This window comes from Sitodiplosis mosellana, unplaced genomic scaffold, assembly GCF_009176505.1.
Source record: "Sitodiplosis mosellana isolate CC-2019 unplaced genomic scaffold, AAFC_SMos_1.0 Smas_scaffold_6191, whole genome shotgun sequence".
In the NCBI taxonomy this organism is placed as follows: domain Eukaryota; kingdom Metazoa; phylum Arthropoda; class Insecta; order Diptera; family Cecidomyiidae; genus Sitodiplosis; species Sitodiplosis mosellana.
Window position 1 is genome coordinate 1,626,672 of NW_022601432.1, and position 14,692 is coordinate 1,641,363.

General features: G+C 36.2%; 4 protein-coding genes and 1 long non-coding RNA gene across 22 annotated transcripts in view; 2 read left to right on the forward strand and 3 right to left on the reverse strand.

Moving 5' to 3' along the window:
• The window catches only part of LOC129576679 (sine oculis-binding protein homolog), a 15,222-nt gene extending 10,346 nt beyond the window's left edge, over positions 1–4,876 (reverse strand). Inside the window, exon 1 of the mRNA XM_055462098.1 lies at positions 3,163–4,876. Coding sequence (XP_055318073.1) covers positions 3,163–3,225 — 63 coding nt within the window. The 5' untranslated portion in view covers positions 3,226–4,876. The remainder of the gene's footprint in view (positions 1–3,162) is intronic.
• Positions 1–14,692, forward strand: part of LOC129576687 (cytochrome c oxidase assembly factor 5) — a 152,660-nt gene that overhangs the window by 57,292 nt on the left and 80,676 nt on the right. The window lies entirely within an intron of this gene.
• Positions 5,022–5,814, forward strand: LOC129576686 (LYR motif-containing protein 2-like). Its single transcript, XM_055462111.1, has 2 exons — positions 5,022–5,230; positions 5,357–5,814. The coding sequence occupies exons 1-2, from the start codon at positions 5,192–5,194 to the stop codon at positions 5,633–5,635; spliced, it is 318 nt and encodes a 105-aa protein (XP_055318086.1). The 5' UTR covers positions 5,022–5,191; the 3' UTR covers positions 5,636–5,814.
• LOC129576688 (uncharacterized) lies at positions 7,256–8,185 on the reverse strand. The gene is made up of 2 exons (XR_008688917.1): positions 8,047–8,185; positions 7,256–7,825 (listed from the first exon to the last, which is right to left on the reverse strand). It is a non-coding gene; the product is annotated as an uncharacterized LOC129576688 (long non-coding RNA).
• LOC129576674 (ryanodine receptor) overlaps positions 8,400–14,692 on the reverse strand; it is a 30,918-nt gene continuing 24,625 nt past the window's right edge. For 9 of the 18 annotated variants that reach the window (XM_055462082.1, XM_055462080.1, XM_055462085.1 and 6 more), the window contains 6 exons: positions 14,100–14,400; positions 13,097–13,207; positions 12,354–12,978; positions 11,695–12,213; positions 11,119–11,629; positions 8,400–11,040 (listed from right to left, as the gene is read on the reverse strand). In XM_055462082.1, coding sequence (XP_055318057.1) covers positions 9,415–11,040; positions 11,119–11,629; positions 11,695–12,213; positions 12,354–12,978; positions 13,097–13,207; positions 14,100–14,400 — 3,693 coding nt within the window. In that variant the 3' untranslated portion in view covers positions 8,400–9,414. Of the gene's footprint in view, positions 11,041–11,118; positions 11,630–11,694; positions 12,214–12,353; positions 12,979–13,096; positions 13,232–14,099; positions 14,401–14,692 lie in introns of all 18 variants that reach the window. The other 9 variants (XM_055462083.1, XM_055462071.1, XM_055462073.1 and 6 more) reach the window with 1 other exon arrangement.

Sequence of the window (14,692 nt, forward strand, 5' to 3'; positions counted from 1 at the left end):
GAGAGAGAGAGAGAGAGAGAGAGAGAGAGAGAGAGAGAGAGAGAGAGGAATGATCAGCAACAGAAGAAACATTTTACGACGTCCTGTGTCGAAAACACCTTGAAAATCATTGGGATTTTCGAATTCTTTAAATGAAGGGAAAAAAAGAAAAGAAAAAATACGACCGCCAAGCAAAAGGAACAAATAAAAATGCATACGGACCCGCGAATTCGAATGAATGGTGGATGGGCGACATGGGTCGGTATCACTTTGTGAAGTGTTTCGCAGCATTTATTAAATCAACACACACACACACACACACACACGCACATAAACCGAGCGCCCAAAAGCAATTGTGCGAACGCGACACCACGGTGAGGACAGAGAGACATAGAGCAATGGCAAGCGAGCGAGCGAGCGAACGAGAATGAAAGATACCGATGAAGAAAGCCGAGATTGAAATTCAATACTTATTCGCTGTTAAACTTAGCACTGAACATGAAATTGTTTGCATTTCATTTTTGGTCGTGCTGGTGCTGCCTGTGTGTATTTATCATTGTGTTTTGTTGCCGTTGATGTTGTTATTCGTTCGTTATATTCAAATAATTTTTGAGATGACGATGCGAATCGGTTTCGAAGGAGTTAAGGGCATTAAGAAGATGCTTTTATGGATCGCTTAAGTTATATTTTTCTCATTTGTTGTGGATGTTGTTTAAACCGAATCAAGATTTATCATTGTTAATTTGATTGTTGTTTCAAATCGGGCGGAAATTGGCACACAGAGATGAAAACAACGGTTCGAGCCCAAACAAACAGGATTTTTTTCTCTCTCTCTCTCTCTCTCTCTCTCTCTCGATCAAATAAATATTCGTTTGTTCGGGGAGTGCGAGAGCACAGAAAAAAAAACGATTTGAAACAAGAGCAACAACAACGATAGAAAGTCAAAAATTCAAGTGGCCTTTGAGCATTTATTTTCAAGCTGAGAAAACAACTAAACGAAAGAAAAAGGCGATCCGGCAAATTTGTGGTTCTGTCTTTCGATCGCATCGGAATTATTCCGAATGAACAACAACACACATATCCACTTTATACCGAATGTAACAGGATCTGATTAAGCATAAAATATAACCGCAAATTATTCATTACGATTTCATTGATAGGAGAAACACGGTAACAAGAACTTTAAGAACTAAAGGCGGTAAAAATCTCATGCGCAAAAAAGCGAACCGAAACAACAACTAATACAACGATACGATGGAAAATTTTCGCAATTTTTTTTAAAATATCAATATCCGATTACATGTTCTCTCTCTCTCTCTCACTCTCTCTCTCTCTCTCTACGTCCTGAACCAACACTGAAATGAGCAAATTCGATATTTTCTTCGGTTGTTCCCCATAAAAAGCTGAATGGAGAAAAAGAACATTTCGGATATGGCGTTCGTATCTTCCATTCATTGCAAAACACGCGAGATAATACGCTAAAAACTATATTTACCTGTTCCTTTATATTCGTGTAATGGATTTTACTATAAATATCAACTTCATTCAATAACCAATTACTCCATTCGTCTTGTCTGCTCACCGTTAATTCAATTGATATCATTCGTTTCAATGAAATTGTAGTGCAATAAACTGAACGACGTAGAGAGAGAGAGAGAGAGAGAGAGAGAGAGAGAGAGAAAGAGAAATAAATATCCAGGATAATAATGAGAAAAGGAGAAGAAGATAAAAAAAATTGAGAAAAACAATATAAACTGACGACCATCTAATCATTAGAAAAAGAAAAAGAAAATGCGGGCTTCAATTCGATCATATTTGCAACTTAAATGAATAAATTTAATATCCATTATAAATTGTGTATTAAACGACGACGATGAGAAGCGAAGCATCAAATTAAAAATTCTCGTTCACCTTTCTCTCTATTTAAATAAGAGGATAGCAAAAGAGAGCACAGCTCATCAAACAAACGAACATTTTCCAAAGTATTTCAAGAAATGCGCAAACAAACAACAACAACAACAATCGTTTTTTTCTTCTCTGCTGTGAATTTAATATGACGAAGGCAACAACAGCAGTGAATTAAAAAAAGTAGAATAAAATTCACTGCTAATGGCAATGGTACTCGTGAAATTGTATACCAAGAAACGCGAGACATAATCACGTATATATATATAGGAGAAATACGCAGCAGCGTCCATTGAATATCGGTGCTGTTACTCTTTGATGTACAGCCACTGCCACTGCTCTCTGCTACTTTGGCCGGTTTAGCGCGCGCGCGATATAGAGAGTGAGTGAGCGAACGACAGAACGGGCGTGCGAGAGAGCAAAATGAGCGCTAGCGTGCGGCGAGCGCGTCCGCTCACAATGGTTCGCGTATTTGAAATTCAACCATCGAAATTCGATATGATTTCAAAATATTCTATGTGTAATTTATACTTAAACTGTGAGTATATTTTAGCGCGCGAGCGCGCATTCTCACACATTCATGCAGATTGCACACACCAGAACATAAACACAAACTCTCAATGTGGAGTTTCGTTCTCTCTCTCTCTCTCTTTCTTTCTCTGTATCTATCAATCGACGGTTCTCCTGTTATTATTCTTTTTGTTGTTGTTGTTGCCATTGCTTCTCTCTGCCATCGTGATATAAACAACCTAAATTCAACTAGAAAATTAATTCCTTGCATTTAACCGGAGCCGGCCACACCAATGATCGGAGTCAAAAGAACAACATTTTTATTTCTAGCCGATTTGATTTATCTATTACGGGGGAGGGGGGGGGTTCATTCGATAGTAGAAACCATCAATCAGATCAGATTTCGAGAGACTTTTGTTTGTATTGATTTCGGTGTGAGTTTGTGTTTATGCCGAAAAGATCCGGGAACCGTTTTTCGCATGAAAATTGCATTTAAATTATTACGAGTCAATTGCGTTTCATAGATATAAACATTCCACCATGAGACGCCCACACACGAAAAAAGGAAAATAAAAAAAATACAAGAATTAAAGCCGCATAGCCATCTCGCATTTCGGTATTAAATCAATCATTTGGAATGAAATGCAATAAACAAACAAAAATTCCATACAACAATTCGTGCACAGTTCAAATGAACGTTTGGCGAAGGCGATGAAAATGAATGTTCATAGAGACAAAAACAATAACGAATTGTTAAAAATTCATTACCTTGATTTCTTCGTTGACTTCTTTTTTAATTTTCATCAATAGTGGTGATGTTTTTGCAGACATTCTCCGATGATGATCAGATGTGACAAATTCAAAAGATACATTCACAAAAAAAGACGAATCTGCGGTCTTGGTGACAGCGGCAGCAATGTGATCGCCTATAAATTTACCATCTGCATATATGGTTGACGAAATTTCTGTGGAAATCCGTTGGCTCGTTCATATACGGTTATCGTGTTGTTATTATACGTTTTTTTTTTTGCTATCGTTATACCCGGGGAATGATCAAATTAAATATCAAATTTCCATCTATTACAAGAAATCTCCTTGAATTTTTCCGTTTTATGACACAAACACACACACTCTCTTTCCTTCTATCTTCAAATTATTACATGCATATTTCTCTTTCTTCGTAGTCAAAGTCATAAATGCGTTTTTTATGAATGTTTAAAATCCTGTTTAGCACTTTAAGCTCTCTCAATGTGTATGGAATACATTTTTCTCTTTTTTTTTGCTCGTTTCTGCTGTAACGGAATATTTACTCTGGTAAATAATTAAATGTTTGCTCTCACTCACTCGCTCTCCCACACACTCTCACTCGCTCTCCTTCACTTTTTGCACTTATGCACCGTTTATTTGTTTTGTTCGTTTCGGGATCCCTTGTGCGAGAGGCGTGAGTGTACATGTGTTATGACTCTCTTCGCTCAAATTAATTTATCGAATGGTTTATTTGCACGATGCACGTTGCTCTCAACAACACACAGCAAACCAGCGCGCACACACAACACAAGCTATTTTTAAACTGGTGTATTTTACATGCAAGCCAATATGCTTGCCATTTAAACGGACGAAATAAAAAAAAAAAAAAACAGAAGAATAATAATGAAAATGAGTGAGCGAGTGAGACTAATCCTTTGATTTCATTGGTGGCTTCGTTGGATGCTCTTGTTACTTTTCTTTTTCACATCGATTGATTTACAAACGCGTTCAATGTTAATAATGATCTATAAACTATCAATAGCACCGAAAATTCCAAAGCGATCATAGTTTTTTTTTTCTAAATTTTTCTTCTTCCGTTTATATGGGATGGACACGGACAGTTAATCCGTCCTTTTTCAATTCGAAATTAATTTCATTAAATTTCATCACGTCAACTCAATTTAAACACTAACAAAATCTATCATCAATTTATCGAAATTTATGTTTATGACTTTGTGTTCAATTAATTTCCGTTACAAAATGATCACTTCACTTTTCATCATGTTATTTTTTTTTTCGTCGATTTTTAACGATATATTTTTTATTGAAATTTTTTTTTTACTTTCGAAAAATATCTTCGGTAAATTATTTTATTTGAATTTACATAAAAAAAAAATTGTGATGATAATGATGTTCAGCAGGAGTTATCCGTTTTGCGTCCTATCGATAGCAGTCTATGTTCAAGACTATACCGCATCTTAAGCCGCTAACTTAATCTGTGACATCAACAGATCGGTGTTGTGTATAAACGAGTGTGATTATGTTGTTGTTTTGACTGGCGCGCGCATACATGACAACCGAACACACAGCAGTCCATTTTTCTTGTTTTCTCTCACTTTCTCACCTTCTTTTCGTTCGCTTACTCATTGGCTGATGTAACCGTATTCGCAACACACACTTCTAATTCGATGGCTTACACTGATACATACAGTGTCCCAAAGCTCATGGATAATTCCATTTCTATTACCAAATAACGTAATTTCCACCACTTGGTTCAGAATGAATGAATAAAAATAGAGAGGAAAAAGCGACCGGCTCCACTTTCAGTATTACAACCGAGGAGAATTAAACACATTCACTGCTAGAACCTAAAAACTTCATTGAAACCCATTGAGTCTGAGTGATAATTGTTGTAAACATTGGACTTTTCATTTCGCAAAGACAGGTTAAACTACAAAAGCGATGTGTATTTAGTTTCTGATTCTTGCTGGTCAACAGACACCAAAAAGCGATTTTCCATGCTCAAATTGTGGCTTGATTTTTGGGCACAATGAGAAAATTCACGAAACCAATATTGTCATTGAAACAGGTAATATTGACGAAGAAACATTGAATGCTTCACTGGAGAAAACGCTCAAATTGTACATTTCTTCCGAAGAAAATTGTCTTTTCATCAGTGAAAAATGATACTAATCTTCTGTCATTTTCAATGTAGTTTATGCTGCGGCAAGAGGTGATGAAGCTCTACAGAGAAATATTCCGTTCGATCAGACTGGTTCCGGAGGTGTCAAGCCGAAATGATTTGAAACAATGGACACGATCTGATTTTCGTGCCAATATGCATCACACGGATGAATTAACGATCAAAATGCTACTGCAACATGGCCAACGTTCACTCAAAGAACTCCAAACTAATTTAGAACTAAGCGGCATTGCGCCGGCTTCGGAAGCAACTAGCACCAAAAATACAAAATCCAATGATAAGACGAAATGACAGCAAATTCGAACCAAATACTAGTTAAAATTAAAGAAGAATGTTTTCTCAGTTATGATTGTTAGAAAGGAAAATGACAGGTTTTTTAATTGTGTTTTGCCTTAAATTTCACTAGGAATTTGCCTTTTTTGTTGTTTTTTGTTGTTTGAATGAACCAAATATAAAAAATGTTAATATCATTACAATTGATATTTTAACATGCAATAGCTATTTAGCTTATTAACATTGCATTGCACCGTGCACAGGCGGCGATGGCTAAATCTCTAGCCGCTGGTTCACCTGGTTGGCGATTCTTGATCGGAGCAACCACCTGTTCTGAATGAATCCAAATTCTAAGATCACTCCATAGTTGTTGGATGTGTTCCTTATTTTTTCCAATTTCCATTGATACTTCATAACAAAATCTTGCACCTTCTTCGAAGTCATCCACCAATCCACTTTCATCAAAATTTTCATAATATGGCAGTATAAAGGAATAAATTTTCTGCTCACAGTCTGATGATACTGCTGTGTCGGCCGTAGTCTATATCATAAATAAAATGAAATGAGTTATTCTAAAAACGTTCGATGATGAAAATTGTCACTGATAACAATTGGTTGAATGAATGTAAAGAAAATGGTAAAGATACCTACCTACCTGTGTTATCTGATAAATGATTGCAACAGCAAAGAGAATAACGTGGACCTTGGCCATTTTGTTGTTCGGGTTAAATTGAGTCCAAAAACAAGTGAAGAACTGTCTACCAAACATCAAATTTTTGACGCTCACTGTATATACTGAAATTTCCGTTGAAACACTACATTTCTGTTGGATTTGTATTTAAAATTATGGTGCCTGTGTGCATGGTGAAGCAATCCTCATCTTAAATTACGATTTATTATATCTTGAGAGCAATTTCCGTACATTAGTGCAATTTAGATGCATAGTAAATGTGCTCGGTTGAGAGCTGTTATTGTTGTTTTTTACTCTGTCCAAATGCACTTGCGCATGCAACTGAAAAAAAGATACTTGTTCACATTTAAGCAATTTACACCATTTGCGACGTTGTTTGTTCGCATCAAGATTGACGTTTTTCCTGCAAATATTGACCAAATTAATAGCTTAACTTAACGTGTGAATGTGCTCGTTCGCGCGAATAGCTCAAATCAAGTACATGGGAAACGACGTAGTTGCCATCGTCATTGTCGTCATTTTAAATAATTATTAAAAACCATGAAAATTGTTCAATAAATGACCAATGAAAAAGCGATCAATCTTTCTGATAAATGAAAAATAAATATGTTTGATGAGAGATGATACACAGTATCTTCATTATTGCTCCAAGAAATTCGAATAATTAAAATTGTTTTCTTTCTCAGTACAAAAATATCATTTCCAATCGCCATCTGTTATTGAGAGAAATGTAGAAAACAGACTTTCCAAGAGCCCCATAAGGGGCCGGTCATAGCTTCTATGTAATAGATGTTAAAAAAAAGAACATTTGTTAGCTTTTTTGCGGGTATTCTTGTTTTTTGTGCATACACAGTCATATGAAGTTCAGAATTCAATAAGGGGGTCGATATATGAAGCATTTTAAATATTTGCAAATTTCAATTTTGATCAAAAAATTTTAAAATATATTTTTTTCAAACTAATTTTTTATTGTTCTAGCATTTTTGAATGATGTGGATTGCCCGTTGAATGGTCGATCATATTGCGAATGTTTAAACACTGTGACTTAAATTGTACAAGTCCTTTTCGTTCATAAAGCATCGATTCTTCTCATTCGATGACACCGTCATTTTTTTGCGATACCTTCACCGATTCATCGTGATCAGGGTATACTCTGATGGGACACTGTACGATAGCGCATGTTTAACTTCATTTATTCAGCATTTGGTGTACAATTCGTTCTATTTTCGGCATACAATTTTCGAATGTACTATTTGGGTCTGCAACGCTTTGATCCAGAATATCTGATAGAATAATGGCCATTGATTTTATTTGCTCTTGATTTCACATTGAATCTTTGTAGAAAATTTGGTTAACATTTCGAATATGTACAGTGGAAATTTTTTAGTCGGCTTGCTACACTCGCTCTTGATACGGTTTTAAATGTTGGATTCATGTTGCTGAATGTTTATAATATGTTCATCCAAAATTCATTTGGCATGGGTCATCCAATCAAATCTGACGAATATTTACACGATCTGAAATCCAAGCAGAAATGTGTGTTTTTACAAAAATGTTGAGGTAAAAATCGTTCGTACCTTCATTTTAAAATCATTTGAAATCGTTAGTATATATGAATGCTGTGCCATACTTTATTGCCATATTATCTGTTACAGCGAAATTTTCTCATAATTCGATTTCATTGCGTGCATTTTTTTTTTCGAAATGCGACCGCTTCCCAATCCTGAGATCAACTTACCGCAGTTTAACGAAAAATATCCAACAGAAAAAATCATAACAAACAAACACAGCCAACTTTTTAAAATTGTGTTTCAAAATACAATGCATCCAACTAAAAGTCACTTTGATATTGAAAACAGGGAATACGTCGTCATTACATGAATGGCATGTGTGTGTGCAATGACAGCTGCACAAGTTCTACAGAGGGAGTCACCAATACATCAGGCGACCATGTACTGAAGACAGAATCGATGACACAGCGCCATCATCATGCAAACATCTTACCGTTTTTACCATTTGATTATGGCGCGCTCATTCTAAATAGCTTTACTCATAGGAAATAAATGTTTAAATTCTAAAAAGCAGAGCGAATAACTTTTTCTCACGTTGTTTTTTTTTATTGAATATGTATTAGAATCGATAAGAGAGAAAAATTACAAGTTCTTGTATGAAAATACACGTGTGTTGAATCAAAAACATAATAGTTATATTTAAAAAAAAAATAGCATTTCGTCATTCATCCACGTCGGATTATTATTGTTGGTTTATATGAAGAACCAGCAATGTTTTCATGGCTTATTGGTTTGTATTTCATTTTTTACACTTGGTCACCGTTTTTGAAGGTGAAATTAATTTGGTCGTGATTTTGAAGAGAGAGTGTTGTTTTTTCCATGTATGAGTGTGGTTGAAAAATACAATATGATAGTTTTTTAGCCAGCCATAGGGTGAAAAACAATCCGAAAACGAAAATAAAGGATTGAACTGCTAGAATTATTTGATGATATGAATCGTATTCCTAACAGCGAAATAGAAATGGCTAAATGATGTCTAGAATAGATTTATCGATTGTCTGAATTGCGCTTAAACTTAACTAAATAACATTTTCAGTAATAATTGAACAGTGATGTCCACTTGTTTCTTTAGTCCAAATATTTGCTTTGTTTTTTTTTTTTTTTACAAATGTTTCAATTGAATTTTTACTGAATTCAATTGATTGCGTGTGTGTGTTTGAGAGAGAATAATTTATGAACATAATCTGATGTAAATTTTGACTAGTATGATTTTCTTTTTCTTCGTTTGTTCCTAAAGAGAGTGTGTGTTGATATTTAAAAAAAAAACTTCAATTGCTTAGAAATAAGAAAGTACATATAAAAAGATGACTGAATTTGTTTTTTTTTTTTGATTTGTCGATGTGTTGTTCTTGTCGTCGTCGTTCGTTCGTCCGTCGTCTTCGTCGTCGTGCCGAATGGATGAAACAAAGTTTGTTTTTGTTTACAAAAAAAGAGAGAGAGAGAGAACTATTTATATAAAATGAATAATACGTAAAATGGTTGTGCAAAATAAATGTGGTGTATTGTTGTGTGTTGTGTGTGGTGTGCGTGTGTTATTATTCGCCACCGCCAGCTTTTATGTCTTCGTTTTGCTTCCGGAAACAGTCACCGACCGGGAAAAAGTCCCAGCAACGTTGCTGATACATGTTCCAAACATATGTTTCCTGGCCGGTGTACTCGGTGTCGGGCTTATTGATTAAATGCATCAAGAAGAACATGTAATTGGCTAAATTATGCTCTTGCTGTACGTGCGTATCAAAACCATGCGGTACCGCATCAAAGAAACTCTTTTCCATCGTACAAATAAAGCAATTCGATTCCATATCTTCTTTGACCGATTCAAGTTGATCACGAAGCTCACCGAATGCATCAATAATCAAACCTTGAATGATGGCCAACAGAATGACAATAACAAAGAAGAAGAATGTGATATCGAAAATGATGCGATACACTTCGTAGTCATCGCCATCGGGATCACCGATTTCATCACCAATACCACCACCAGCCCGTACACCCTTATACAAATGGAACACAAAACATGTTAACATATCGTGACACTTTTTGTCCACCTCTTCATCCTCTTCCTGAATGTAAAATTTACGGAAGAAATTGAACGCAATCACCGTATAAATGTACACAATAATTGTCAACAGCATGACCGTCAATACCAGCTGTTTTCCGTTGTGTGTTACCGACTGCAAAATCGTACGCAATGTCTTAAAACCGACGGCAACATCGAGCAAATGGGCAGCAAAGAAGAAATTGTTGAAATTACCCAGCACCGAAAATGTGAAATACCACAGTGCATAGAGGAAGGCATTATCTGTGAAGGTTACACCCGCTTTCCACACATGGTACCTCCAATCGATCGTCAATATGTACTGAATAATACCGCTCGATTCAACTTCCTGCACCGGCAGATTTGTGGTCTTTTCCATTCCCAGCAATAATGAAATCATATCAAAGTCATACGTTTCACTGTATTTCTGGCGCACTTTTTTCTTCACAAATTTATCCCAATAGTTCACTGGGAAACTCTTTGCTGATATTACCAATTTATCCCAATGCGATTTAATGTCATCGTCTTCCGGTTGCTCGGCAATGAATAAACCATCGAATTCCAATCGTCGTGCAATTTCTTTTTCCCGTTTGAAAATGGCCAATGGCACTTTAAGGTGATAATAGGCGATTAACATGCATAACGAGCATAAACTGTGCAACAATGCGGCCACGCGTAGCACATGTTCCATGTAAAAGAAATCTTCATCCACATGTACCGCTTCCATTGGATCATCGTCTTCATCATCACCAGCACCACTGCCCGAGCCACCAGATCCTTCGAGTATGCCAGAACCAGAACCAAAACCAAGCAAATCATCTTCATCTTCGTCTCCCTCTTCAGCGTATGACGTAACTTTATAGAATAACAACATGAAATTGATGCCAAACGCCAATACCAACGCCAAATATTTGAGAGTGTAGAAATTTCGCGCCAAAAAGCTGACAGCACGATGGGCATATTTGGAGAAATCGATTTGTTCGACGGCTGGTGTTTCGGTAGTTTGTTGTGCAGTTTTCTTTGATTCGGCTTCGATTGTTGCCATCGCAGCTTCCTGCACTTTTTGCGCCTCAGAACGTTCGATATCTGCTCGCTTTGCCGCTTCTCCACCCAACAAATCGACCTTTGTTGCGACAAAAACGAAAATTCCAATTATCGACAAATTATTTGTGTAACCGAATATAATGAAATTGTCACTTACCAAAGTCATTGGTTGTTCCACTTCGGCAGATGGATCCGTTTGTTCACCACCTTCTTCAGGCGTACTCTCGCCCGTTTCTTCCGAAGCAGTTGGACTTGGTTGCGATGATTCGTGCGGTGCCATTTTGAATTGTCCATTTTCCTCTTTACTTATATCCAATCCGAATGCCTGCATTGTTGTCGATGTCTCTTCGGCCGGCAGTGCTAACGCTTTCATGGAAAATTTATCCTCTTCAATTGGAGCTTCTTCAATCACTTCTTCAGCTGGTCCACGCATCAATGACATCAACACATTTATCAACAAATATTTAATGATTGCCATTACACCGTAGCCCGAGTAATAGAATGCATAGAATATCGACTTAAAGAATCCAATTATCAATTCCGGTATGGACATGGTTTTCATTACACCCAATTGATGTTTGATATTTGCTGGGCTAAATAAGTGTATGGTGTATTTAAAGGCATTCTTTGCACCTTGCACACTTCGTCGGATTGGATCTCTGGCCGCTCTGCAAAACCAAAATTCAAGTCAATTTTTATTTTTATAACAACATTTCCAACCGTTCAAACCTACCGTTCTTCATCTTCTTCGCTGATGTATGTGCTGTATTTGGCTTCTTTTTTCGTGTTACTTGTATTATCGTCCGTTGCCATGAGATTTGATGCATGTGTCATTTCGAAAATAGCATCTTCGCAGAAGTTAACAAACGCTTCGAGCTTCTCTTTGTCACCACCTTCCGTTACAATCGAATGGAAGAATGCACGTTTTGATTCCTTAATTTGTGGTTTCTCCCATTGTTCAATGTTTGAATCTTTGATTTCAAAATAGACACGTTCAATTCGCTTAGAGCCACCCATAATTTCAATACGTCCTAAAAACGGTTCGAAATAATTCAATACCGAACCGGCTGTCTCCAAGAATCGGGCTAATCGTGGCTCATTTGGCATATGCTCTGAGAGATTTGTCAACAGAACCGCCAAATTGAAACCGATTTCAGTGGCTGGCTCATGGAAACGGTCAGCGAATGCTTCGTAATCAACTTTTCCGTCGTGATTGACTTCCATGCAGGCCAACAGAAAATCGATCTCCTCGCTGTTGATTCAAAGAAAAACATTTTTTTTTTTGAATTTCTATAGGATTTTGTGTTGAAATATTGAAATGATGGAAATTAAGAAAAAGGTGAACAAATTCACACCATTTTAAAGTGAAATTCATTTTCAGCTCAAACTTACGGTGTGTAATTTTTGGTTTGTTCCATTTTCTCTTTAAAATCCTTTGTTTCGACCCATCCATCGCCGTTGGGATCGATTTCGGCGCCGAATGATGCCGATGTTGTCAACTCTTTCAATTTCAAGAACATATCGAAATATTTCAAAATCAATTCAACATTCGACGCTGATTCGACCAATGTGTCGACCATTTGCTTTCCAATGGTGCCATTGACGACATTTCCTTCCAGCATCGACAACATCATTGTAATCATATCTTTTTGCAGATTATTCAGTTCGGTGAGCAAATCATTTTGGCTCGAGTGTCTCGATAGTTTGTCTTGCATGTGTGAGAATAAGAAGAGAAAACCGCCGACCGCATCCCATAGACGTGAATGTGCCAATGCCTGTTGATTCAGTGTACATGGTCCTTGAATGACTTCAGTCAACGTGTTGAATACTTGACTGGCCACACCGATCGCTTTGAAGAAATTCAATTTGCCTGCCTGATCGATCACCTCTTTACTCGAATAATGCCAATAGAAATCCATGATAGATTCTTGCAATCGCAACAAATAATCCACCGTACAGATGACAACATTCACCGTCGTTGTATTACCAGCTTGTGTTCGCAAATAGTTTTGCCATTCTGAAAACGAACAGTTAAATTGATTAGATAAATTATTTTACAAATAAATCAATCACATTTCATTTAAACAAAAAAAATGAAAAAAAAAATCGAAAAAAAAGCATCAAAAATTGCCTACCCAAGTTGTGACCTTCACAAGTGAGTTGAATGAATCGAAATAGGGCGCATGTAAATTCAGCATCGTGCATATTTTTCTCGCCAGCCGCTCCTTCCGAACCAACACCTAGACCTGAACCCGCACTCGGAATATACTCTTTTGTTTTTTTTTATGTGTTTTTTTTTATATTTAAATGGTATCATGATGGATACAAGTAAGAAGAGTACGTGCAAGAAAACGTGGTTGTGGTTTTTTTGCATAGATTTTTTGATTTTTGGTTTTTGGTTTTTGATATACATGTTTTTTTTTTTTTTTGGCATTTGATGATGGGAGGTAGGATCACAGAACAACAGATTGATTGTGTGGTGTGTGTGTGTGTTTGTGTGTGTGGATGGAACAGTTACAGAAAACACCCGCAATATTGTTTTAGCGCAACCAAATGTGGAAATAAGAAAAAAATAATAACAATGAAAAAGAGATGAATTTTGACAATCCAAATGAACGAAACAATTTCTCTTGCATTAAAACAAAAATAGATCAAAAGATTAGGTGTTTTCTAGAGCCAAATTGCTGAATTGGAAATTAAATTCGAATTTTGACTAGATTTCTTTGTTTAAATATGAGTTTTGGTGCGATTATTGAGATATTTGGCGAACGGACATATGGTGAAAATTAGAATTACGAACTATTTTGATCTTTGGAATATGACACATTGTTATGACATAAATGTTATAATATCAAGGCCCAGACAAAAGACGCTTGAATTAAAGTCTCCCATATAACTTTTGAAATTGAATCGCGTGATTGTTTTTTCCACATTTTGAAGCAACTTTAGTTCAAATTACCGTATTTTAGCGTGAGCTGAATTTATGTTTTCTATGATGAAAATTTCGATCAATCTATGTTGTAACTACATAAATTAGCCTTGTTTGCAAGCTAATTGAATTTTAATTTATCTTCTTCTGAATGTGAATCAACGAGATACAGATGAAAAGCGACCAATTTATAAATCGAAAGAACGTACCTTCGGCTTTGGTGTTCCGTTCAAATGCATCCAGATCTAAAACGCTGCACGAGTTCATCAGTCCGGCGATTGATGTGAAAAAGCCAACATCTTTTTTCTCCTTCAAATGATTCAACATGCCCATTTGAATGTCGATATTACCGCCACGCAATATAGCAATACCCAATTCCAATGTTGTCATGACCATATCGCTCGGTATACCTTTTGATGCTGATATATGAAGTAACACCATTTCAGCAACTCCACGTTTGGCCAGCCGAGCTTGATGGAACAAAAGTTTTTGCTTTTCCATTTCTTGCTCCTTTTATTTGGGAAGAATCGAAGAAAAGGAAAAAAAAAAGTTGAAAAGAAAACGTTGAGAAAAGAGCAAATCACATCTGATTGCAGGGAAAAAGCCATTTTGTTTCCATATAAAATTTAGTTAGTATTAACTTACAATCACTTTTTCCATACTCTTCATGGTGGGTTAAAATGAATTTGAAATATTAGTATAAAATGCATTTAGATGATTAGTATTTGATGTGCAATTGATCATTCTTAATTCATACTATTAATACATAGAATAAAACTTCGTTTGAAAATGTCAAACCAAT

Coding starts and splice junctions, on each gene's coding strand:
- LOC129576686 (XM_055462111.1), top strand. CDS start 5,192: ATGAGAAAATTCACGAAACCAATATTGTCATTGAAACAG. Junction 5,231..5,356: donor CAATATTGTCATTGAAACAG/GTAATATTGACG, acceptor TTTTCAATGTAG/TTTATGCTGCGGCAAGAGGT.